The sequence below is a fragment of the Boleophthalmus pectinirostris genome, unplaced genomic scaffold (assembly GCF_026225935.1).
Source record: "Boleophthalmus pectinirostris isolate CB_2022bp ecotype Guang Dong unplaced genomic scaffold, ASM2622593v1 HiC_scaffold_8, whole genome shotgun sequence".
NCBI lineage: Eukaryota > Metazoa > Chordata > Actinopteri > Gobiiformes > Gobiidae > Boleophthalmus > Boleophthalmus pectinirostris.
In genome coordinates this window covers 9,724,006-9,750,874 of record NW_026571515.1, presented here as the reverse complement: position 1 = coordinate 9,750,874, position 26,869 = coordinate 9,724,006, and the positions used below count along the sequence as shown (strand labels likewise).

Sequence of the window (26,869 nt, the reverse complement as noted above, 5' to 3'; positions counted from 1 at the left end):
GATCTGGTTTATACCTGCTTTAGTCCTGGTTTAGTCCTAGTTTAGTCCTGGTTTAGTCCTGGTTTAATCCCGATTCAGTCCTGTTTCAGTCCTGCTTTAGTCCTGGTTCAGTCCTGTTTCAGTCCTGGTTCAGTTCTGGTTTAGATCTGGTTCAGTCCTGGTTAAGTCCTGGTTTAGATCTGGTTCAGTCCTGTTTCAGTCCTGGTTCAGTTCTGGTTTAGATCTGGTTCAGTCCTGGTTTCTGGTTATCTGGTTCAGTCCTGGTTTCTGGTTCAGTCCTGGTTTAGATCTGGTTCAGTCCTGGTTCAGTCCTGGTTTAGATCTGGTTTAGTCCATAATTCTCCCTGGTTTCTCCTTTCCCCTCTATTTTATCTGTTATTTTACACTTGGCGTTTGGTCCAGTCCTCGGTCAGTCTCTCCGTCTCTCGCGCTCAGATGAAAACGGTGTGATCCCGGAGGAAGAGGAGGAGGAAGAGGAGGAGGAAGAGGAGGAGGAGGGAGGGATAGAGAGAGAAAGAGGAGGGGGAGGGAGGAAGAGAAGGGGGATGTTTGGCCTAGATTCCTGCTGGAGCTCTTTACTGGGTCACACAGGGAGCTTATGTAACCGGCTACCTCCCGTTGCCTCGGATTTTTCTCGGTAAAAGATGGCATTCCCACATGGGGGGTTTGACGCAGAGGTGGAGGATGGATCCTGGTCGAGTTCTGTTCCTGTAGATCTATACGTAAAGTCATTTTTTTATTTTTTATTTTGTATAAATGAAGTTAAACTAAGCAACATGTGTATGGCAGAAAGGAATTTGAGGTTTGGCGTTTTGACCTTGAGAGAGCAAGAACGCAAGACGCAGCTTTTTGTTTTGTTTTTTCCATTTTAAAGCTTCACTGCGGAAATTTTTGGTTCCACAGTGTGACATTAAACAGATCTACCTCATATTTATTAAATTACAGCTCAAAAATACCTATAAAAAACAGACATTATGACAGTGAGTCTTGGTTTAGTCCTGGTTTACTTCTGGTTTAGTCCTAGTTTAGACCTGGTTTAGTTCTGGTTTGGCCCCTGTTTAGACCTGGTTCAGTCTTGGTTTGGTTCTAGTTTTGACCTGATTTAGTCCTGGTTTAGTCTTGATTCAGACCTGGTTCAGTCTTGGTTTAGTCCTGTTTTAGTCCCAGTTTAGTCCTTGTTCAATCCTGGTTCAGTCCTGATTTAGTCTTGCTTTAGTCCTGCTTTAGTCCTGTTTTAGTCCTGGTTTAGTTCTAGTTTAGACCTGGTTCAGTCTTGGTTTGGTTCTAGTTTTGACCTGATTTAGTCCTGGTTTAGTCTTGATTCAGACCTGGTTCAGTCTTGGTTTAGTCCTGGTTTAGTCCTGTTTTAGTCCCAGTTTATTCCTTGTTCAATCCTGGTTCAGTCCTGATTTAGTCCTGCTTTAGTCCTGTTTTAGTCCTGGTTTAGTTCTAGTTTAGACCTGGTTTAGTGCTGGTTTAGTGTTAGTTTAGTCCTGTTTAATCCAAGCGTAGTCCTGGTTTAGTTCTGGTTTTGTCCTAGTTTAAACCTGGTTCAGTCTTGGTTTAGTCCTGATTTAGTCCTAGTTTAGACCTGGTTCAGTCTTGGTTTAGTCCTAGTTTAGTCCTGGTTTAATTCAGTTTTAGTCCTAGTTTTGACCTGGTTTAGTGCTGTTTTAGTTCTGGTTTAGTCCTGTTTTAATTCAGGTTTAGTCCTAGTTTTGACCTGGTTTAGTCCTAGTTTAGTCCTGGTTTATTCCTGGTTTAGTCCTGATTTAGACCTGGTTTAGTCCTAGTTGAGTCCAAGTCTAGACCTGGTTTAGTCTTGGGTTAGTCCTAGTTTAGTCCTGGTTTAGTCCTGGTTTATTCCTGGTTTAGTCCTGATTTAGTCCTAGTTGAGTCCAAGTTTAGACCTGGTTTAGTCTTGGTTTAGTCCTGGTTTAGACCTAGTTTAGTCCTGGTTTAGTCCTGGTTTAGCACATTATCTTCTTGTAAAATCTCCATTTACTCTTGATAATATTACACATAATCACAGATTCAAACATAGACGTTATATGATTTTATTTTTCTCACAATTTTAAAACATAAATTGTCCCAGTGTGGAGGAAAACCTATGAGACTTTAATTGACAGATTGAGGAAAAGGCATAAGTGAAGGGAACACCGCCAGTAACGCTGCATTTTTCAGCACCTTTTTTTTTTTTTTTTTTAATCTGCAGCTGATCCCAAGCTGAAAAAACGTGGCACAGCTGTTGCTCCCACAGACGAGCGCTCAGAGAAAACCAGATATGAATTCCTCTGTAGTCATGGTCTGGTCTAATTGTAGTCTAGTTTTAAAGTTCTAGTTTTATCTCTGGGTTTAATCTTGCCTTCTGGTCCTTATTTTAATGTATCATATTCATAGTACAGCTGTGGGGTAATTAATCTTGGTTTAGTCTCGGTTTAGTCACGGTTTAGTCCCAGTTTAGTCACGGTTTAGTCCCAGTTTAGATTGGTATGTACCAATCCAGCTTTTCTGTTCAGTTCAGTTCTTTAATTATATTAACCGATACCAGAGCAGAGACAGAAACCAGCATTTATTACCTTAAAATGAAAATAAAATAAGACAAAATTTATCCAAATGTTTTATGTAGCTGTAATTTTTATCTCTCAAGTAACAACAGAACACACACAGAACAAGTTTAAACATTTTGGAAAACGATATTCGATCCAGCAAATTTGATACCAGTATCGGATCAGGGCTGCCCTAGTTTAGACCTGGTTGAGACCTGTTTGAGACCTGTGCTTAGTCTTGGTTCAGGCCTGGTTTAAACCTTCCTTAGTCCTGGTTTAGACCTGTCCTTAGACCTGGCCTTAGTCCTGGTTTAGACTTGTTCTTAGTCCTGGTTTAGACTTGTCCCTAGTCCTAGTTTAGACCTAACCTTAGTCCTGGTTCACGCCTGATTTAGACCTTCCTTAGTCCTGGTTTAGTTCTGGTTTAGACTTGGTTTAGACCTGTCCTTAATTCAGGTTTAGTCATGGCTTAGACTTGTTCATAGTCCTGGTTTAGATTTGTCCTTAGTCCGGGTTTAGACCTGCCTCTAGTCCTGGTTTAGACCTATCCTTAGTCCTGGTTCATGCCTGGTTTAGACCTTCCTTAATCCTTGTTTAGTCCTGGTTTAGACCTGGTTTAGATCTGTCCTTAGAGCTATCCTTAATTCAGGTTTAGTCCTGGGTTAGACTTGTTCATAGTCCTGGTTTAGACCTGACCCTAGTCCTGGTTTAGACCTGGTTTAGACCTGTCCTTAGTCCTGGTTTAGTCCTGGTTCAGTCCTGTGCTTAGACATGGTTTAGACCTGTCCTTAGTCCTGGTTTAGACCTGGTTTAGACCTGTCCTTAGTCCTGGTTTAGTCCTGGTTTAGACCTGGTTTAGTCCTGGTTTAGACCTGGTTTAGACCTGTCCTTAGTCCTGGTTTAGTCCTGGTTTAGACCTGGTTTAGACCTGTCCTTAGTCCTGGTTTAGTCTGGTTTAGACCTGGTTTAGACCTGTCCTTAGTCCTGGTTTAGACCTGGTTTAGTCCTGGTTTAGACCTGGTTTAGACCTGTCCTTAGTCCTGGTTTAGTCCTGGTTTAGACCTGGTTTAGACCTGTCCTTAGTCCTGGTTTAGTCCTGGTTTAGGCCTGTGCTTAGACATGGTTTAGTCCTGGTTTAGGCCTGTGTTTAGACATGGTTTAGTCCTGTGCTTAGACATGGTTTAGTCCTGGTTTAGGCCTGTGTTTAGACATGGTTTAGTCCTGGTTAGACATGGTTTAGTCCTGGTTTAGTCCTGGTTTAGGCCTGTGCTTAGACATGGTTTAGTCCTGGTTTAGGCCTGTGTTTAGACATGGTTTAGTCCTGTGCTTAGACATGGTTTAGTCCTGGTTTAGACCTGGTTTAGTCCTGGTTTAGACCTGGTTTAGACCTGGTCCTTAGTCCTGGTTTAGTCTGGTTTAGTCCTGGTTTAGACCTGGTTTAGACCTGTCCTTAGTCCTGGTTTAGACCTGGTTTAGTCCTGGTTTAGACCTGTTTAGACCTGTCCTTAGTCCTGTTTTAGTCTGGTTTAGCCTGGTTTAGACCTGGTTTAGACCTGTCCTTAGTCCTGGTTTAGTCCTGGTTTAGACCTGGTTTAGACCTGTCCTTAGTCCTGGTTTAGTCCTGGTTTAGGCCTGTGCTTAGACATGGTTTAGTCCTGGTTAACATGTTTAGTCCTGGTTTAGTCCTGGTTTAGACCTGGTTTAGACCTGTCCTTAGTCCTGTTTTAGTCCTGGTTTAGTCCTGCGCTTAGACATGGTTTAGTCCTGGTTTAGTCCTGGTTTAGTCCTGTCCTGGTCTGTGGTTTTGTTCATCTCGGTTTTCTCCCCTCTCCCAAATCTTACTGCTCTCAGGCTCAGCTCAGACATCAATAGTGTCTCATTCAAAAAGGAAATCAATGAAGTTCGACTCAGTGAACTCATGAACTTTACCTGTTTAAAAACATAAAACCGTTTCATTTACAATGTTTAGGTGATTTTTCATACCGTCTTTCCGATGATTTATATCCTGGTCAAAGTCTTGATCAAATATAAAAATACCAACTGTAAAATGTTACCGTACTAAACCAGTGTTGTAGCCAAAACAACATACGGCAGAGGTTAGTTAAAATTATGGATGGTCTGATTTTTATTTTTTTTTATTTTACTTTTTTATTACAATACCGATATCCAGTATTTGTTTTGTATTTTTTTGTTACCAATATTTAGTGGACGCACAGGAAATCAGCTGGAAAGTCCTTCTGAATTGTACCCGTGCGTGAGTTAATCTATATACATAAAAAAAACTAATTTAAAAAGAAAAAAAAAATCATTATAAATCGCTGGTGAGTAGAAGTGAGTGCCACATCTATTTAAGGATTTTATCTTACATATTTAAATGAAATACATAGTTAAGACCTCTCTAAAAGTGACTGAATGATTTTTGAAGAAATTCTATATCTTACAAATTATGTTCATGCCAAGCAGGTAAGAAAATTAATTCATATTTCTTCCCAGATCAACAGTTTCAGATGCTTTAGGACATGGGAAACAAGAAAAAAATATTTAAAATACGATTTCATAGTAAACTTCTGTGAGCAAATGAGGATTATATTGATATTACAGACTGAAAAAACACGTGCTGCTTCGGGAAAATCTGTAAAATGACATAAACAAGGCCCGACATTTGGTCTCGCTACATTCACATTTCATTTTATTCTGATATAGAATATTGTAGTCTAGTTTTAAGTTCTTGTTTTATCTTTGGGTTTAATTTTCCCTTCTGGTCCTTATTTTAATTTGTCATGGTTCATAGTACAGCAGCTCTGGGGTAATTAGGCCTGGTTTAGTCTCGGTTTAGTCCCGGTTTAGACTAGAGATGCACCAATCCATCTTGTTCAGTTTATTAGCTTTTTATTTCCTGAAAACTAAAATAAAATAAGACAAAACTAATGTTTTATGTTAATCCGTTTTAGTTATTTTATCTCTCAAGTAACAAAAGAACAGTTTGTTTTGTATAATTAGTAGTTCAAACATTATGAGACTCTCTGGCTTTCTATCGACTGAACCGATATCTGGAAGACGATATTCGATACAGCAAATTATTTCTTACCAAATCAACAGTTAGTGATGCTATAGGACATGGGAAACAAGAAAAAAATACGATTTCACAGTAAATTTCTGTGCGCAAATGAGGATTATATTACAGAAGCCGAGAGGGGTCACAACAAACGCAAACGCCGCAACAAATACAAATGCGACAACACAGCAAAAAACTACAACACAACAAAAAAAGCCACAACGGAAATGACTGCGGGACTCTATTTTAAGGCAAATGCCGCAACAAATACAATGCACAAAACAAAAATGCACAACACAAACGCAAAAAAAGCTGCAACACAAACAAAAAAAAGCCACAACACATCAAAAAGCCACAAAGTGACCGGAAAACTCTTATTTTCCGACGGACCGATCAAGCGGCAAGTGAAGAAGAAGAACTACAACGTGAAACGAATAATGATAAAACAATAAATTACTTTTACTTACGTTTCCAACTTCTCCGTTCCTTTACTTTTCACGTTGTAGTTCTTCTTCTTCACTTGCCGCTTGATCGGTCCGTCGGAAAATAGGGTCCCGCGTTCACTTCTATTGTGGCTTTTTGATTTGTTATGGCTTTTAAATGTGTTGTGGCTTTTGCGTTTGTGTTGTGGCGTTTGTATTTGTTGCGGCGTTTGAATTAAAAGAGAGTCCCGCGTCATTTCCGTTGTGGTTTTGGTTTTTTTTTTGGTGTGTTGTGGCTTTTTTTTTTGGTGTGTTGTGCTTTTTTTTTTTGGTGTGTTGTGGCTTTTTGTTGTGTTGTCGCATTTGTATTTGTTGCGGCGTTTGCGTTTGTCGTGACATCTCTCGGCTTCCGTATTATATTGAATATTACACACTGAAAAAACATGTGCCGCTTCGAGAAAAACGGTAAAATGACATAAACAAGGTCCGACGTTTGGTCTCTCTACATTCACATTTCATTTTATTATGATATAGAAGCTGATTTTCTAACTCGGTACATCACAGTGCATGACACGGCCGACTAAAGGCCCGCGAGAACATCCCCCCTCCCCCCTCCCCTGGGCAAAGCAGTTACTCGTGTGTTGACCCCTGTAGTGATTTATTAAACCTAATATGGAATAATTGTTTTATTATACTGTTTGTGGTTGCCATTTGAACATTTTTAGTCGAGATTATCTTATGAAAATGAGGTAAAAATCTTTGTGGGAGCATTGGATATTCCAGAGGTGAATATCCAATGCCCCCGACGCCGCCCCTGATGATGATTTGGATATCGTAACATCTGATTACATTTGCCGTTTGCTTTGTTTGCAGGAGGCCACGATAACTTCCGTAAAATGATCGATGAAGCGGAGCCGCTGGGGTATCCGGTGGTGGTGAAAAACGCTCGTGGACACAGAGGTGAGAGGATTACTACTGCTCCCATTATTCACCCGTAAGAAACTAACGACTGCTGGAATCTCATTAAATGATTAGGTCCCATTATAAGTCAATTATGAGTGAGGCTTTGTGCTGCCTGGTTACACACTAGTGGATAATGCTCGAGTTTTCATTACAGTTTATTTCACACTGTGGACTGATACGAGGCAAAAATTTATTAACTTTGTTGTTTAGATTTTAAATAATGTGAGAAGGCTTCATTTTAAAGGTTCTATATTACGCAAAAGTGACTCCTGTGAGCGTTAAGTCATGTTATAATGTTGTTACCTCCTCAGAAACGAACCAGGAGTTGTGTTTTGTTTTGTTTCATTCGCACACGTTTGTCTACATCTAATCTCAAATTTTTGTCTAAATCTCAAAATGTTCAGTTCCACCTCGTGACGTCATGTAGTGGTAGCAGGGATCCCATGGAAATACTAGAAAAGTCATGGAAATTGAAAATGTCATTTCCCAGGCCTGGAAAAATCACATAATTGTGTAAATTCAATGAAAGCTTTGGAAAAGTCATGGAATTTTAGTATCTCTTTCACGCAACTACAACGTTCTGTTAAGTTCATTAGGCCATTATGATTATTTCCGAACGTATGCGCCTTTTGTTTAAAAAAAAAATAAAAAATTAAAACCTATAATACCAAACCATAAAGTGAGTGGAAAGGGTTAACATTTCATATTTAGCTCTAAAGGTCTGATCACTTCTACACTTGTTTGGTGCCGTAAAGTCATTGTAAATTCACTTTAGATCATGAAAAAATCATGGAAAAGTTTTGAAATTTTGTCAGTGAAAAATAGTGAGAACCCTGTTTTAGTTTTTAAGTTAATACTAGGGGTTTAAAGATATCCAAGTCTCACGATACGATATTGTCACGGTATGAACCTCACGGTACGATATTTATTGCGATATCATGGGAAAGCTCACGATATAGTGTGGAGGCTCATGATTAGGGATGTAATAAAATCCAAATCTCTCGGTACGATATTTATTATGATATTTCGTGGAGGCTAATAAAACTGTGAATATTCTACTTTTTCCTCTTAAAATGCTTCAACAAGACTTAATCCAAAGAACTAAGACTTAAAAGTGTTTAGAACTGTTATTTCTTCATGTAGTCTGCACTGAAATGGAGCAAAGGATCATGGTCTATGTAGTTCCTTCTTTTTTCTTAATTTAAGCAAAGACACTTGTAATTCGATATATATTGTGATGATCCACGATATTAAGAGAACTTTGACAATACGATATCACGATATTTTGGTTATTGTTACATCCCTAGTTAATACCGACTTTTTTTTAGCTTTTGTTCAGTAGAGATTGAATCACCCACAAGATTCTAGCGAAGGTGTATGGAGTTTGAAAACACAGTGGAGCACTTCCTGTATTACCACTAGAGCTGGGTATCATTAAGAAGTTGCCGATACGATACATACCTCGATACATAGGCCACGATACGATACATATCACGATACAGTGCACTTTCAGTTTGATACGATATATTTCATATGGTTTAATAAAAATAAAGGCTAAATCATGGCTGTGACACTAAAAGTCTTTGTTAAACCACTTCTTGTGCAAAGTTAAAATGAAACACAAACATTTTAATCATCAAAACAGTGAAAATGTCAAATGTGTCACATAAACAAGTTTCATTCCTCTGAACAAACAACAAAACTCTAGCGCTGTAACAAAATAATTAAGTAAAATATACCAAGAAATACTCTTGCAGCCCACAATATCCATACTGTATCATCACATTAAACGATACAATATACCGATATTTCGATATTTTAGCACACCCCTAATTACCACATGACATCTGTATAAAAAAAGTGGACTAAAAAAGTGAGTGTGACGTCACCCACAACGTTCGGCGGTACTCAAATGAAGCTCACGACTCTTAACTTTTACTGGAGCGAATTTGGAGCCAGGTTTATATTATGAAGAGGATTTTTTTGATGGACAAAACTGTAAAAAAAAAAAAAACAACAACAACAAAAAAAGCACACCAGGATCATGTAGAGCGGGTGAATACGAACATTTTAAGACCAAAAATGACGAGGGTCACAGCAGCAGCTACAGAGAGAGGGACGACAATATTCCAATGTAATTCAATGGGAGCCAGAGTCAGAAGGAGCCGGAAAACCGCACGTGAACTTCCTACTTGGAACGCAGCAGCTTGCACGTTATATATATATGGTCTATGATGACATCACAAGGTGGAATAGGGTGTTTTCTGTTTGAAAGAAGCCTAAATATGCAGGGTTCGTGTGTTAAACGAATGAAACAAACACAACTCCAGGTCTGTTTGCGAAGAGGAAAACAACAATTACAACATAGATCAGAAAACAGCGTGAAAATGGCGCCTTTAAACACTTCCTTTATTCCCCGTTAATACGTGTTTACATAATCTACAGCAAGCGTAGAGGGTCAAACTCAAAATATTCCTTGTTGTTTTATGGAAACTATGACGTTGCATTGTTTATCCAGCTCAAGCCCCTCACGCTCATTCATCTTTCGAGGTTAGCTATGGTTTTCTTTTTTTTTTCTTTCTCAAACTGAGCTTTTATTTTGAGCATGAGAACGATTTGGGCTGGACTTAAGCCAAGGGTCAAAGGTCGCGGTGCCGAGAGGGAAGTAAACAGAGCCTCCAGACGTTTGAATACGGGTCAAGCAAGAGAGCCCAACCGTTCCTCTGTGCTAACAATGTGGAGCTGGTGGGACAGGCCCGGTCTATTGTTCTCCACTCAAACCAACTGTGAGTGATACAGGGGTCAGTCATAGAGGGAGAGGAAGGAAACGCTACACTGGACTAGTACACATTCACAAAGACTGGATTAGCTTCAAATATCTCCAGAGAATTCACACTGACATACTACAAATCACCTTTATTGTTGTTCAAATCGATCACTCCAGAATTTGAGTTGATTTTAAATATTATATGTAATATTCAAAATGCAGAATGTGCATACAATGAATTTATAAAAATATTTCTAGAGTTATATAATAGAAACTGTCCAATTGTATACTATAATAAAAAAAGTAGATATAAAGAACACCCTTGGATAACAAAAGGTCTTCAAAATGCTTGCAATAAGAAAAATAGTCTATTCAGAAATTTTTAAAAAAAGAGAACGATTGAGACAGAGACTAGATATAAAACATATAAAAAACAAATTAACTACAATTTTGCGTACAAGTAAGAGAGATTACTTTAGGAAATTATTAGATTATAATAAAACAAATGTGAAAGAGGTATGGAAAATATTGAACAGTGTCATAAATAATAAAGCAAAAGCAGAAAACTATCCGAAATTCTTTACACATAATAATATAGATGAATATAACATGGAAATGGTGGCAAATAAGTTCAATCAGTTCTTTGCTAATGTGGGTCCAGATTTGGCAGCCAAAATCCCTCAATACACAGGAGAACGCCAACAACTAATTGACAGAAATCCCCATTCCATGTTTATTTCCCCTGTGGGTGAAAAGGAAATTGTCAATACAGTCATGAAATGTAAAAATAAGAAATCAACTGATTACATTGATTTGGACATGGCCCTGATAAAACAAATAATTACAGTAATTGCCAAACCATTAGCACACATCTTCAATCTATTATTTCAAACTGGTACAGTTCCACTACAGATGAAGATAGCAAAAGTCATACCTTTATTTAAATCTGGAAACAAGCAGGAATTTACCAACTACAGACCAGTTTCTCTACTACCACAATTCTCAAAAATATTAGAAAAGCTCTACAACACTAGACTGGAAAAATTCATAGGTCAACACAACCTCCTCAGCGATAGTCAGTACGGTTTCAGAACAAGCAGATCAACATCACTCGCTCTGATGGACTCAATTGAAGCAATAACCAATCACATTGATCAAAGGAGAATAATAGCGGGTATATTCATAGATTTAAAAAAGGCTTTTGACACAATAAATCATCAATTATTATTTAAAAAAATGGAAAGGTATGGAATAAGAGGGGTAGCTTTAAAGTGGCTAAAAAGTTATTTAGTAAACCGAAAACAATTTGTCAAACTGGGTGAACACTGCTCTTCACATGAGGACATTGTCTGTGGCCTGCCACAAGGGTCCGTGTTAGGACCTAAATTATTTATTTTATATATTAACGATCTATGCAAAGTGTCTACATTGTTTAAAGCAGTGTTATTTGCAGATGACACAAATTTATTTTGTTATGGAGACAACATACAACAGTTATTAGCTGATATAACATCTGAAATGATACAGCTAAAAATATGGTTTGACACAAATAAATTATCTCTAAATTTGAATAAAACTAAAATAATGCTATTTGGGAATTATAAGGAAGAAAAAATACAGTTACAGATACAAGGTGTAAGAATAGAGCAGGTAAATTTTTAGGGGTCATAATTGATGAGAAGATTAACTGGAAAGCCCACATCCAATATGTACATAATAAAATATCAAAAAGTATTGCAGTATTAAACAAAGCAAAGTATGTCTTAGATCACAGAGCACTACACACACTTTATTGTTCACTGGTTTTACCATATTTAACATACTGTGCAGAAATTTGGGGCAATAACTATAAAAACTGCAATAGAACCATTGATAAAACTTCAAAAAAAAGCAATAAGAATTATTTATAATGTCAAATTTCATGACCACACTAATCCACTGTTTATTCATGCCAAATTACTCAAACTGAATGATTTGATTCTGTACCAAACTGCACAAGTCATGTATAAAGCTAAAAATAAGCACTTACCAAAAAATCTTCAACTACTTTTTTGTGAAAGGTAAACAAACTATAACTTAAGAGGCGTTTTGAATTTTAAATTGCCTCGTGCTCGAACGACAAGAAAAAGTTTTTGTGTCTCTGTTTGTGGTGTGAAATTATGGAACAACTTGAAAATAGAATTAAAACTTTGTTCGAATATACATGTATTCAAAAGGGCAATTAAAAAATTAATTATTTCAAAATACTGTGCGGAAGAAATGAGTGCTTAGGGTATATGTGTGCATGTATATGTATGTGTATGTATATGGGTGTATATATGTATATATATATATATATATATATATATAGGTATGCATGGGTATGTGATGTGTATGTAGGTATGTATATATTATATCTGTGTATATGATGTGTACTATATCTGTGTACATAATATACATATATTTGTTGTTGTCTGTTAGATTGTAATGCAATGGAGGTACTGTGCAATTATTGCTTATAATGTACAGGAAATGAGAAGTCTGTATTTGTTCTTTGTTAATTTGGGACTGTAGAAAAAAGGGGTGGGGTTAAATAAGTATTTACTTCCTCCCACTCCTTTTTCGGACACAAGGAAAATTCTGCGTAACATTTATTTTGCCTGTTATTATAGAATAGAAATAGTTACTTTTTGTGTTATATCTATGTATTTACGTTTTTGTCTTTTTTTATTATTTAGTTTTTAGTTTTTGTTTTTTAATTTATGTTCTATGTATTACTGTCCGAAATAAATAAACATAATAATATTAGGGGTGTGCAAAAATATCGATATATTGTATTGTTTAATGTGCTGATGCAGTATCGGTGTTGTATAATAATAGATATATACCGTATTCTCCGGACTACTGGGAGCTCTGGATTATAAAGCACACTGTCATTGAATGGTCTATTTTCAAACTTTTTTCACAAATAAACCGCACCGGACTTTAAACGAAACACAACTGATAGGCTACGTTCAGACTGCAGGGCTTAACGCTTAATTCGGATTTTTGGGAAATTTGATGTTTTTGCAAGGTTGTTCACATTTCCAATTAAATGTGACTTGTATGTGACTCCAGTGTGAACATTAAACCGCCCAAAAGTGTCCCGCATGAGCACTGGAGACACGACGACGTCAACCGCAGTGAGCGTCTCTGTGTTTACAGAAGTTGTTCAAACATGGACGCGAGCATTGAGCACCTGGAGATTTTAAAGTTCCTCTTGTATCAGAGACAGAACATGAACAACTTACTTGTTTTAAGGAGGAGATTGAGAAGGAGAAGGCCCTGGTGTTTTGAGGGGCAGCGGCAGCAACGTCCGTTGAAAGGAACGTGTGGATGTGGTGAGTGGTGACGTGCTTCGCTTCAGTGACACGGAGTTCATTAACAATTTTCGCTTCTTCAGCGCAGAATAGTGACATTTGTGTTTACTGAAGTCGTGTTGGGACACCCGAGTGGATTCGTGTATAGGGCGCTCTGGATTGTGGGTCGTTTTTTGATGGAGTTGGAGGCCTATGGTGCGGAAAATACAGTATATATTTTTGTATATTTTACTAAATTATTTTGTTACAGTGCTACAGTTTTGTTGCTTGTTTAGAGGAAGGAAATTCCAACACATTTGACATTTTCACTGTTTTAATGATTAAAATGGGTGCGTTTCATATTCACTTTGCACAAGACGTAGTTTAAAAAAGACTTTTACTTTTTAACCGTATCGAATTGATTTGAAATATATCGAATCGAAAGTTCAGTGTATCGAGATATATATTGTATCATGGCCAATGTCTCAAGGTATGTATCGTATCGGCAACTTCTTAATGACACCCAGCTTTAGTTTCTATATTCAAATGGGTTTAGTGTTGCCATAATAGCTTCAGTTTCAATTTCAGATGCCATTACTGTCACGTTTAGAGCAGAAGTAGGACCCAAAATGCAAAACTGCATTTCCGAAGTTGTTTAATAAAACAAAGAATGACCAAACACAAAAAATCCAAACAGACATGAACCAACAAAGGGCAAAGGAGTGCACAGGGTTTATATGCACACACATGAATGAGACACAGGTGGGACGCATTACGACAGGGCAAAAAACAATCAATACAACATGAAGTCAAAACACACACACGGCTAGAGAAATACAAAATAAAACTGGGTCAAGGATAGTAAAAGAATTCAATGAAAATAAACACCATAACAATTACAGCATTTTATAGGCCAGTATTAATTAATACAGATAAGGGGCAGCTACAATTAAAGTCGTTGAAATGCAAAATGATGTTGTAGTACAGTTGTCACATTTACATGAGAGCTTCAATTCTGAATAAAAATAATTTAATTCTGAATAAAAATGAATTCTGCTTTAAAAAGACCATGTAAACATTTAATTTCATGAAAATGATTCTTCGGAATTAAAATTAGACCAGGACTGAGACCAGGACTGAAACCAGGACTGAGACCAGGACTGAGACCAGGACTGAGACCAGGATTGAGACTGGGACCACACCAGAACTAAGATCAGGACTGAGACCGGGACCAGACTGGGACCAGACTGGGACTGAGACCAGAAATGAGACTGGGACCAAGACCAGGACTGAGACCAATTTAGTCCAGGTTCAGTCCTGGTTCAGTCCTGGTTCAGTCCTGGTTCAGTCCTGGTTCAGTCCAGGTTCAGTCCAGGTTCAATCCTGGTTCAGTCCAGGTTCAGTCCAGGTTCAGTCCTGGTTCAATCCTTGTTCAGTCCTTGGTTCAGTCCTGGTTTAGTCCTGGTTTAGTCCTAGTCTGGCATCTCAGTTTAAGTCATGGAAACGGGAGACGTCCGTTATCCGTTTTTTTTCCATTATTCATTTAAACACAAAATCAAAAACTGAAAAAACAAATCATTATCTGTTTTGTTTTTTTTTTCATTTTTTTTTTTCGTTGTCTTATTTTTTGGTTTTATATTGAAAAACAAATGAACAAATGATACACGGATTCAAAAATCACACAATGTACGCAATCACCTAAACCTAAACATGCAGGTTTGTGAGTTAAACATGTGTGAATGAAACAAAACACAACTCCAGATCTGTTTGTGATGAGGAAACATTATAACATAGATCAAAAATTCCTGTAATATTGGCCTGTTAAAGCTGCACTGCGTAACATTTCTAGTGAAACGTCCACCACCTGCTTGTCTCCATGGAAATGTGATTGCTTTGTCTAGAATGTTCCACAGCATAAATTAAACCTTGCTCCTATTCACAGAAGGAATTATTGTATTTTTGAGCAACAGAAACGCCCGTAATGAACAAATGAACAAATGCAAGACCGATATGTTTAATGTCATACCATGGAACATTCCAGGCAACGCAGTTACACTGAAAAATTGCGCAGTGCACCTTAAAACACCGAGAGTTACTCCTTCACCCAAACCATCCGAACACCACATGATTCCCGACAGAGCCACTGTTGTGTTGTACGTATATTTGTTTGTGACACAGTGTCCCAAGCTCAGATCAGCACATCACATGGTCGGCCTCGCTCCGCACAGCTCTGGTGCTAATTAAAAGAGACATATTTGAGTGTATGTGAGAAGTGGGGTGTGTCCAGTCAGACGTGGAGGGGGACAGAGACGGACACGTGGCTTCGTCAGCGCCGCCGCACCAGAACAGCTCACAGTGCAGACATGGCTCAAAACGTGGGCTACTGCTAGATTTTGGTTTAGATTGCGTTGAGTTTGAGAAGACGGGGACAATGCATATTTAGTTTAATTTGTTTTTTTAATGCTTGAATGAATTTATTTACTTTGAGCATGCAAACTATAAAACAGAAGTTATGTCACAAATAATGACATTGCAAGAGCAGTCACCGTCAAAATGAGAGATATTAAACAAAATCCACAGAGATGATGTTTACATGTCCAAAAAGGAGAGGGAAGAAGTAGTTCTGATGTCTTTACAGTGCAATAGAATATACTGTATGTTTTGACATCAGCTACAATGTAATACAGATACTGTGAAAGTATTTAGAAGTATATAAAGGACAATAGCTATTAAAGGAGTGCAAAAATATTGAAATATCGATGCATCGTATCGTTTAATGTGATGATACAGTATTGATATTGTGAGCTGCTGAATCGATATATCGGCAAGAGTATTTTTTGGTATATTTTACTAAATTATTTTGTTACAGTGCTACAGTTTTGTTGCTTGTTTAAAGGAAGGAAACTTGTTTTATGCAACACATTTGACATTTTCACTGTTTTGAGGATTAAAATGTTTGTGTTTCATATGAACTTTGCACAAGGCAAGGCAAGTTTATTTGTACAGCACAATTCGTACACAAAGTAATTCAAAGTGCTTTACAGAATAAGAAATACATTAAAATCATAATAAAAACAAATCAAAACATAAATAATCATGAAGATTAAAATTTTAAAAAAGAGAGACATAAATTGGAGAGAAGAGTGCGGAATGAAAACCTTTCAGTTATATGCACAGTTAAACAGAAATGTTTTGAGTCTGGACAAGACGTTGTTTAACAAAGACTTTTAGTATCACAGCCATGATTTAGCCTTTTTTTTTATTGAACTATATCTAATAGATTTTAAATATATGGTACTGAATCATAACGAATCATAACCGCACTGTATCGAGGTATGTATGGTATCGTGGCTTATGTATCGAGGTATGTATCTTATTGGCAACTTCTGAATGATACCCAACCCTAATAGCCATCATGTCAGTACTGAAGTTGAGATTATGCAGTATTTTCACTATAACTAAAATATATTTTGCTATATTTTATCCAAAATGTATAAAACTATTTTTTTGTTTTGTGTCTCAAATACAGAAGACGTCTCCTCTCCAAAATTCTCGTAACATTCAGAACAAAATATATAACATCTTTTACCTGAGATAAGTCATAGTTTGGTGCTTTGATTGTTGATTCTGAGAAAATCCATGCAGTTTCTGAGTCCTTTATGTTGTCTTCAGCCATGTTTGTTTTGACGCGAACGGACTATGCCGCACTCTGATTGGTTAATCCGCCTGTCAATCATGTCCTCTGAAATCAGGGAGACAGAAAACAGCTCCAGATCCACTCGTTTTTGTAAAGTTTTGTCAAAGTGTGTGGTTCTGGCTGGTCGGGTAAACAAACTACAGGAGCTCAGACTCACAATTCCCCATATCCTTCTCTCCTCCAGGCAAAGCAGTATTCCTGGCCCGGGACAAGCACCACCTGACTGACCTGTGCCACCTGATCCGCCACGACACCCCGTACCTGTTCCAGGAGTACGTGAAGGAGTCTCACGGGCGGGACGTGCGCGTGGTGCTGGTGGGAGGGCGCGTCATCGGCTCCATGCTGCGCTGCTCCACCGACGGACGCATGCAGAGCAACTGTTCACTGGGTACGCAACTGTCGCAGGATATACATAGAAAAAGGACTGTTATAGAAAGTTATATTAGACTTTGACAAACTTCACTGATCCACAAGGGAAATTATTTGGACGCAGTAGCTCATGCATCACAGTAAATGTAATAACAAAGATGAAAAATATAATTAGTAAAAATAAAGTCGCAAAAATAGCAAGAGACTGGTGTTAAATGAGGAATAATTATATAAATGTAAATGTAAAAATAAAAAATATATTAGGGAATAGACTCAATACTCAAGACCAATTCTGATATCACAATTATTTAAAAAAAAAAAAAAGCACTCTTTATTTGGACAATAGAATGTGATTTTCAACATTAAATCATAGTACTTTTTTTAGGGCTGCTCAATTATGTAAAAAACCATTATCACGATCATTTTGGTCAATAATGAAATCATGATTAGTCAAATGATTATTTTTTAGTTGCACAATGAATTTATTCAGCATTTCTCTCTCAAAAAAACACTTTTTTATTGATAATTTACGCAAAACTTTCAAATTGAAAATAAATATAGGCAACAAATATGAACCTTAGAGCAGTTTTGTGATGTATAAAACATAAAATTAATACTTCGAACATGAAATAAGGCATATAAAAACATAAATATATCCAAAATAAACTATATATCCAGCTGTTCTACAATCTCTATATTTAACAAATAAAAGAAATATACTTATTTATATAAAAAAAAATATCCTAAAATAAACTACGTTTCGTTTCAACTCGATTATGAGTTTGGAGATCATTTGACACACAAATCGAAATTGCAGTCATAATTCAATTAATTGCACGGACTTAACTTCAACTTCGACAAACTTCAATCGATCCACAAGGGAAATTATTTGAACAAAGATAAAAAATATAAATGGTAAATTCAAAATGCATCACAAAAATAGCAAGAGACTGGTGTCAAATGAGGCGTAAGTATATATAAATGTAAATGTACAAGTAAAAATAAAAAATATACCAGGGAATAGACTCAACACCGATTCTGATATCACGATGATTATAAAAAAAATAAAAAAACACTCTTTATTTAGACAATAGAATGTGATTTTCAACATTAAACCATAGTACTTTCTTTAATATTACCATGTGACCTTATATCTGTGTAATCCCTCAGTCGTATTGTCCCACTAACACACAAACACACAAACTCTGTATATTTATGTCATGCACAACACTTACACATGTAGGTTAGTGTGTTAAACATGTGTGAATTTAACAAAACACAGCTCCAGGTCTGTTTGTGATGAGGAAACCCAATACAACACAGCTCAGAAATCAGAGTAATATGGGCCGTTTAAATGTCACCTATTGAAATGCGCAGACGGACCCAGACCCATTTTATGAGGACGATGCTGTGGTGTTTTTTTTGTAATTCCAGCTGTAACTCACTGTGACAGAATTAGGACACAGCCACCGGATTATTCTGCATTTATGTAACAGATCATGTGGAAATGAAAACAAGCGACTGGTGGATAATAAAATACTAGTGACTCGGCGCGCAGATCAATTGTAATTTGGTCTCCTCTTCACACAGCCTCTCACTGCAGCTTTGTGTGAATTTTTATTGATTTTCTCTAAGTTTACCATATCAGTGTATTACAACACGGAGACAGAGCAAATAGAGTTAACCATGATTGCTCGCTTTGTCAGATTTAATGGTTGTCTTCTATGGATTGTTTAAAAGAACACAGGGTACCTTTAAACAATCCTGGGTCTGTTACCTGCTTCTCTCTGCGGAGATGTTGCCTGGAATGTTCCACAGTATGGCATTACGTTTATTTATCTCCAGAGACAGCAGGTGACACCACAAGGCCAAGTTACATGTCAACACGTTTTAAAGTCAATAAAAACCCATCTTATTGAGTAAATGTAAGATGGATGTATTCTCTAACTGCAGGTTTTGACCCTGGCAACCAACGTCCAGTGATTCTAGGAACTTTTTTAAAACAGTAAAGGCCAAATTATAGTTATGTGTCGAATCAACGCACACTGCTGCCGTCGTCTTGTCACCATTATTTTAGATTTATGGATCTGTGTCGAGGTCTATGCGCTGAGAAGTAACCACCATAATGCAGGGCAGGTAGGATTTGAAAACACCGTTCGTGTAAACAAAATGAAGCGGGAAAGTGGAGTATTGAAAGTGTATGTAGAGCGGTGGTAGAGAGGACCAGTCACAGCCCTTATTGTCTGCGTCACTTCTCCCTGCTGTGCAGTTCAGCAGATCATACAGTTTGTTTAAAGGTGCACTGCGCAACTTTTCTGGTGGCGGACATTCCATTAGAAATGTTCCATTGGAAATGTTACGCAGAGCCAAAGATTTTCATTTTGTTTCCTGATGTACTTTAACTTCTTGGGTTCTTTTTTAAAGACAATACATTAAAGTGTGTTTATCTTGTTGACATGTTTCAGCTGCATCTTCAGAACTGTCACTGGTGTTGGTTTTGACGTGTCGTATATCAGCTGTTGTTACTTCCTGTAGGCGTGGTCAGCCTGATGACTCAGCAGGTTGCTCAGCCTGACCACCCCTCTCGTCGCCCAGTGCTCTCTGGAGGAGGGAGTCCCAGGTGTGCGTGCCCCATCCCAATTCATAATGTGGTTATTTGAAATGACCATAACAAAGACCACGCTGGACCAGGGAGGTTAGTGAAATCAGGAAATGAGGCATGGACACCATTAACTGTGAGGACGGGGCGTATCTCCTGTTACACAACTAGGACACCATCTTCCAGAGAAAACCGGGTGACGGATGTGTGGTCAGTCTGTGCGACCTGCTGAGTCCATCAGGCTGACCAAACCAACAGGAAGTAACAACAGCTGATGTACAACACGTCACCATCAACACCGGGGACAGTTCTGAAGATGACTTGCAGTTAGCAGTCGAAACAAAGAGAAAAGAACCCAAGAAAAGAATGTTTTGCAGTGCATCGTTAAGGCCTTTAAAGTAAACCATTTGTAAACCTTTCATTTTCTGTAAAAAAAAAAAAAAGTCTAGTTAGATGATCTTTACAACATAACCATACCAACATGTTTCTTATAACTTCGTCTTTCTCCTCAGGTGGCGTGGGTATGATGTGCCCTCTGAGCGAACAGGGCAAGCAGCTGGCCATCGAAGTGTCCAACATCCTGGGCATGGACGTGTGCGGCATCGACCTCCTCCAGCTGAACGACGGCTCCTTCGTGGTGTGCGAGGCCAACGCCAACGTGGGCTTCATCGCTTTCGACCAGGCCTGCGGGATGGACGTGGCCGGGACCGTGGCCGACTTCGCCCTCTCCATGCTGCCCAACCGCCTCACCAGGAAGATGTCCCTGCTCTCCGTGGTGTCCAGCACCAGCGAGACCAGCAGCGAGCCCGAGGTGTGCCCAGTGCCCCAGTCCTCTCTGCCCGAAGCCGTTTGCAACATGAGCGTGGGGTCCACCTCCAGCGAGAGCGATCCGGAGTCGGTGGAGCCGACCCAGTCGTCGCCCCTCCAAGCCTCCGCGCCAACCCTGCCCGACCTGCCCGACTCCGCCTACAACATCAACACGCTCCTGGCCAACGAGATAAAGCTATTGACTGAGTAGAAACGAAGCCAAGAGGAAAACAAAATCCCCTTCGAAGTACATATTATATCGAGGAGGGATAGTGGGGTGGTTTTGTCGCAGGTGGGCGAGCTGTACGTGCAGAATTCAGTCACTACGTTAGATCACCAGTTTGGAGGAGTAGACAGGAGCAACGTCTCCCGGTCTATGGCTGCTAAAACACTCCAACATGTCGTCTCCAATAGGCTCTGTGCACAACTCCGCCCGGCAACCACACTGAACTTCCTGTCCAGTTAAGTATCTATGAGTTTTTTCGCTGAGTCGTGCTAAAATTTATAAATATTTAAAGATCAGGCATGGGGAAGGAAGTCACTGACAGCATAAATCTAATAAGAACACAAATAAAATAAAGACTCAATCAAATTTTGAGGCGTAATTAATGTTAAATGTTAAATGTGTGTTGTGTGACTTTACTGGTGCAGGGTTCGTCAAATGCTTTCATCCGTTTTGTCTGGAATGTTTCGCAGTGTGGCATTAAACCTTTTTGTCTTCATGGAGACGAAACCAAACCAAATTACAGGTCAGAATGCCTGTTTTTCTTGGTATTTTTGAGCTATAAAACCAGCTGTAATTGAATAAATGTAAAGTAGAGCTGTTTAATGTCACACTGTGGAACATTCCAGACAGAGAAATGACATATCCATAGCAACAACCACCAGAAAAGTTACTCAGTGCAGCTTTAAAGCAAGTATCTGCATATAAAAGTAATTGGGTTGTGTTTATTTGACTTAATTAGAATTTTAGCTGTTGTTTATTTTAGGGTTTTCTATTTTTAGAAGCGTGACGGTAGCGTGCGGATGTACACAGAGCCAATTAAAGAGGTTTATTTTTTATTCAAGGTGATTTCTTGTATTGTTTTATTGTTGTAGATCATTCACACAGTCCTGGAAAACGAACACTCCCTTGTACTATCTCACCAACGCAGCAGCTTTATCGCCAAAACGTGCGAATTTTTTCCGCTTCAGATTTGCTCCTATCTGCTTCTCCACACTGGGTCGAGCGAAAAGACCGAGCGGCTCCACCTTCACAAACACCGCACTGTCCCTTTAAACCCACATTAAATACATGCTAGACATTCCTTTAGCGACATATCGAACCTTTACTCGTCAAATCTTATCGTGAACATGAAGTGACCCCTTTTGAAAAACACAGATCTGAAGGCTGCTCCCCTGACGCCCCCTCTTTGCACCTCTTCTCTCCAAAACTGGGCCTGTTTACGGCAAGAGAGGGTATTTTCCAAACCGTTAGAAAATGTATTGGGATTTTGAGTGATTTTGTTTAGGTGATAACTGACAGTATAAATGTAGCAATAAATTAGAAGTACTTTCAATAGCCATAGGGTTCATGGTGAGCTCTAGCTTGGTCAAGTGAAGTGGGTTTTGGCATTTCTTTCTTCTTCTAAACCTGTTTTAACGGTGTGAGTTTGGTTTTTAGATCAGGAGGGACCATTTACAGTTTATACATTATCTGTGGGTTCTGATTTTAAAAATGAAATGCTGTTTTATCGCTTTTTAAAATGCTCATCTCTGACCAAGCTAGACAAAAAAAACACTCTATGAAATACACTGCCAAAGCTTAAGTCTTGAAGTTAAAATGACTTGAATTAAGAACATGTGATATTGATTTGAGTAAATTTCACATGATAAATAAAATAATCTACCAGTGGAAGAAGTCTTTTTGTAGTTGAAATTGGAAAATATGCGTAGTTACACTGAAGATGAGAAAAACAACAACTCTTTGTACGTAAAATCAGAAACTAAATTGTATGTTGTTTGAAAGAAAGAAAAGAACATGTATTTTACTCTTACATAATTTTACTTGTCAAGTGAAATCTACTCAAATCAGGTTAAATCTTCTTAATTGGAGTAATTTGAACTTTGAAATTAAGTTTTGCAGTGTCCTTATAAACTCTTCATTTGTCTACATTGAATTCTCCAAACTGACAAACTGCAGCAGCTGCAAAAATGATTGTCAACAATGTTTACTATGCATTGAAGTACGCCATAGGTAAATGTCTTTAAATCCAAACTTGAGGACAAAGGATTACATATCTGTTAAACTGTGTTAGCTGTGCTGTCGTAGGGCTGGACAATATCCTGTAACAGAATTAACATTTGTAAACACAAGAGTTTTTCTGTCATTCTCAGTCGACTCTTTATTGTCCGGCCCTGTGATGGCTCCTTCCAGCTCCTGATTAGCCTTACCAGCCACGTGGCGCGGCTGCCACCTTTAAATTCAATGTCTTGCACTTTATAAACTACCTTTGTGTTTTTCTGATGCCCGGACGATGTATTTTTGAAAAAGCCGAGCTCATAAAGGCTACCTCAACTAGATTTTTTCAAACATATCCACAATTTGTCCCTTTGTTTTGAGCTAGATGTGATTTTTAACCATTTTTTGTACATATTTCTTTAGGATAGTGTATCCAGGCTTAATATTAACTGTCAAATTGTATTTTTAAATAAGCTATTCCTTTTATCGGACAATAACATCACAAAAGTCAGTTGTAAATCGGTGCTAACTTGAACAGATGTAGATTTCTTCATTGTAGACTTTAAAATATCTTTTTATGTTATCTTTATCTTTAAGTAATTATCTTAAAATGTCCATCTACAAAACGAGTTGGCATTGTGTACAAACATATTTTTTGTTTCAACAAAAGGTTTCAGTGGGTGGGAATTCTGATTTTATGTTTATAGTAGACGCCACATCTGTGTTGAGACGCCAAATTTAAAAGCACAAATGTACAGCTACTACTATTGTTACTATATATGTGATAGTGTAAAAGAATACTGGGCTTTTCTTTGTCAGATAGTTGAGTTGAATCTAACTCAGGGAAGCAGCCTGGATCTCAAGCCAAACTCCCTCCCTCTTTTCCTCCTCAAAAACACATCCACACACTTTATTATAGACACAATAGAGACACAAACCACTGCGTTCAAGTGACTCTCAGAAAAGCAAGAAAGTGTTTGAGGGTAAAAAAGTACACGGGGAAAAGCAACCAAAATACTTCATATTCAACATCAACTTACATTACAATTTCCACTTTAAAATGTAATGTAATATTTAATCACTTGGCTTGTTTTTTTTCACAATTAAGATTTAATTAAAGGTGCAATGAGTAACTTTTCTGGAGATATTGCCTGGAATATTCCACCGTATGGCATTACATTTATTTATCTGTATGGAGACACCAGGTGACACCACAGGGCGAGATTACATGCCAGATCTGTGAATAGGCGAGCCCATTCAGAGTCAGAACGCAGGCTTTTAGGTCAATAAAAACCCATGTCATTGATTAATAATAACATCTACACGGAGACGAGCAGAAAAGTTACACAGTGCACCTTTAACTCATCAAACCAAATCAAATAAAGTGAAGTAAATTGGGATTTTCTGAGCGTCGCCTGAACGCAGCGTCATCTACATATCTCCAAACGCCATACAGCCAAAACGATGCATAAACCAGGATGAAGGAAAACTACTGTATATGATGACGCGGAGTGTGTACCAAGCTTAAAATGCACCTTTTCCTTTTGCTTGGGTTAATATTGTTCCTTGTTCCTTTCTAACTTATGGTATTTTTAAAACGAGAAAAAAGTGATTTGTGTGCACTAATAAGACTGTCTCAATAGAAGTGCAACTGCTGGGAAAGCTTGAAGTTTGACATTACATTTATGAGTATATTTTAGCCACAAAATTTGAATATTTGAACAGAATTACAAAGAAATATGAATGTGTTTTTCAGTATTTAAAATGAGACAAGACGGCGAAATTCTCCTGTGAAACTATTTAAGAATTTTTGTCGATAAAAACTGCATAAAAAAACAAAAATTAGGGTCCAATTGTGAGTTTTTTGGACCAGTTTTGATCATTTTACCCAACATCTATCCAAGTTTTTATGTATTTTTTTGATACTGGTGCAGTTTTTAAGGCTAAAATGTTAAAAGAACTCAACTTTTTTTGCCAAAGTTCAAGATTTCGCAGCAGCTCCACAAAAGAAGTACCACGTTTTAACACTACTGCGACGTTGTCCAGTGTAAATAATAATATTGATGAAACGTATTAGAGGAAAACAAAACTGTGAACCCGAAATATTTGAACGAAAGTCCGATTTTTCTTTTCTCTCAAATCAGTTATTAATTTTTACCAGATGTTGTTGTTCATTTCTAACGAAACCTATTGTGTGCATATTCTAGTCCAGTTCTAATATTAAAAAGCCAGCCATAGAAATGGGTGAATGTTCCTTCTTTTTTCCGAGATATGCATAACTAAGTCGGCAGGTTTACTAATTAACATAGGTCAAATCCATAGTTCTGTATTTTGTATTTGAGTAGATATTTTTACTGTACGTGGAGAAGCAAACTGGAGCAATGACTTGAAGTAAAACCTAAAAGCTACTTCGAAAAACTACTACTTTAACACGTCTAAGAAGAAGTAGTAGTTGCAGTAGTAGTAGCAAGAACAATATAGCATTTACAAAATACGGAACTATCCTTTTCCAGGTGCATTGTGTAACTTTGTCTGTCAAATGCTTTTCTCCATGATGATGTTATGGCCTGGAATGTTTCACAGTGTGGCATTAAGCCTTTCTGTCGTCGCGGAAACCAAACTAGGCCAAGTTACGGGTCAGAATGTCTGTTTTTTGAGGCATTTTCGAGCTATAAAATCACCTGTAATTGAGTAAATATAAGGTAGAGGTGTTTAATGTCATTCTTTGAAACATTTCAGGCTGAGATCCCCCCGCCGAAAAGTTACATAGTGCAGCTTTAACAGTGCTACTGCCTAAAACGTGGATGCGATTCTAACTAACGTGTAATTGGAGTACATTGTCACTACTATACTTCCTAAAAGCTGCTATTGTAAGATATTGGGCTACTACTACCATTGAAAAGGGAATCTTAAATCAAAAACAACACTGCCTGTTGATGGAGACAATGCCAAAATAAAATGTTTTGTTGTAAAAATTCATTACTAATAAATAAATAATACTTGTAGTTAGATGCTTTATTTTGAAAGTTGTGTAAGAAGTTGTACAGAAATGTGGAAATGAAACTGGGGTTTGCTTGAAAGTATACGAGATGAGATGTTGTGGAAAAAGTAGATTTATTTTTGTTTCGTGGGGAATTTAAGGTCACCTATTTTCACTTCTTATTGCGGTAAAACAGTGTATTCTAAAGTTGTACGTTTAATAAAAAAAGATGTCTGTGTTTGGGGTTTTGAAGACTCTTAATGAATTGAATGATTTGGGCTAAACTTTGCCTTAACAATCAAATCAAATTGCTGTACGAAGAGGTCCCAGTGGAATTTCGTGGACGGGGCATCAGATTTAGAAAACTTTATCAGACCAAAAATCAAAATAGGTGACCTTCAATTAAAAGATTTGGGGATCAGAAAGTTGGGGCTGCTCCAAAGGTACTGAACTGTTGACGAACTCACTAGAACCCCTGATTTTGTTTTACAGTGTTAACAAACGCATCCTAAAATTTGTAATTCAAGTGTGCAAAATGGTGTAAATATACAGCTATATCCCTCTTTTTTTAGATTCAAATAAAATATGTCATTATTTCAAACCAGTTCAAATGTGTATTCTCGTTTTTTCAGGAAAACGGCAGAGTGGAGATGTTTTCATTTTCATCGTTTGCATGTTAAAAACGCTACTTTCTGATCCATGTTATACTGTTTCCTCATCAAAAACGTACCTGGAGGTGTGATTTGTTTCATTCACACATGTTTAACACACAAAATCTGCATATTTAAGCAGCAGCATCTTGAGCTTTGGGGATGTAGACAGACCAGTAATGCAGGATTATTCGAATACTGTATGTGTGAATGAAACGAGACACAACTCCAGGTGTGCTTTTGAGGAGGTAACAGAATTATAACACGACTCAAAGGTCACAAGAGTCAATTCTGCGTAAAAATATATATCGCAGATGAGTTCTATCATGTTCAGACTGCAGCTGCTGCCAAATCACAGCGCCTACGGGGGTTTCAAAGTCAAATTTAGTACATTATAGACCAAGCAAGTCAAATTCTTGTATTATTGCATCTCATATAAACGTGGACACCAAAAAAAAAAAATCATGAATAGA

General features: G+C 37.8%; 1 protein-coding gene across 2 annotated transcripts in view; it reads left to right on the top strand.

Moving 5' to 3' along the window:
* rimkla (ribosomal modification protein rimK-like family member A) overlaps positions 1 to 26,351 on the top strand; it is a 51,098-nt gene extending 24,747 nt beyond the window's left edge. For both annotated transcript variants that reach the window (XM_020925822.2, XM_055165988.1), the window contains exons 3-5: positions 6,900 to 6,986; positions 16,955 to 17,158; positions 20,251 to 26,351. In XM_020925822.2, the coding sequence (XP_020781481.1) occupies positions 6,900 to 6,986; positions 16,955 to 17,158; positions 20,251 to 20,756 (797 nt within the window). In that variant the 3' untranslated portion in view covers positions 20,757 to 26,351. The remainder of the gene's footprint in view (positions 1 to 6,899; positions 6,987 to 16,954; positions 17,159 to 20,250) is intronic.
* The last annotated feature ends 518 nt before the right edge of the window (positions 26,352 to 26,869 follow it).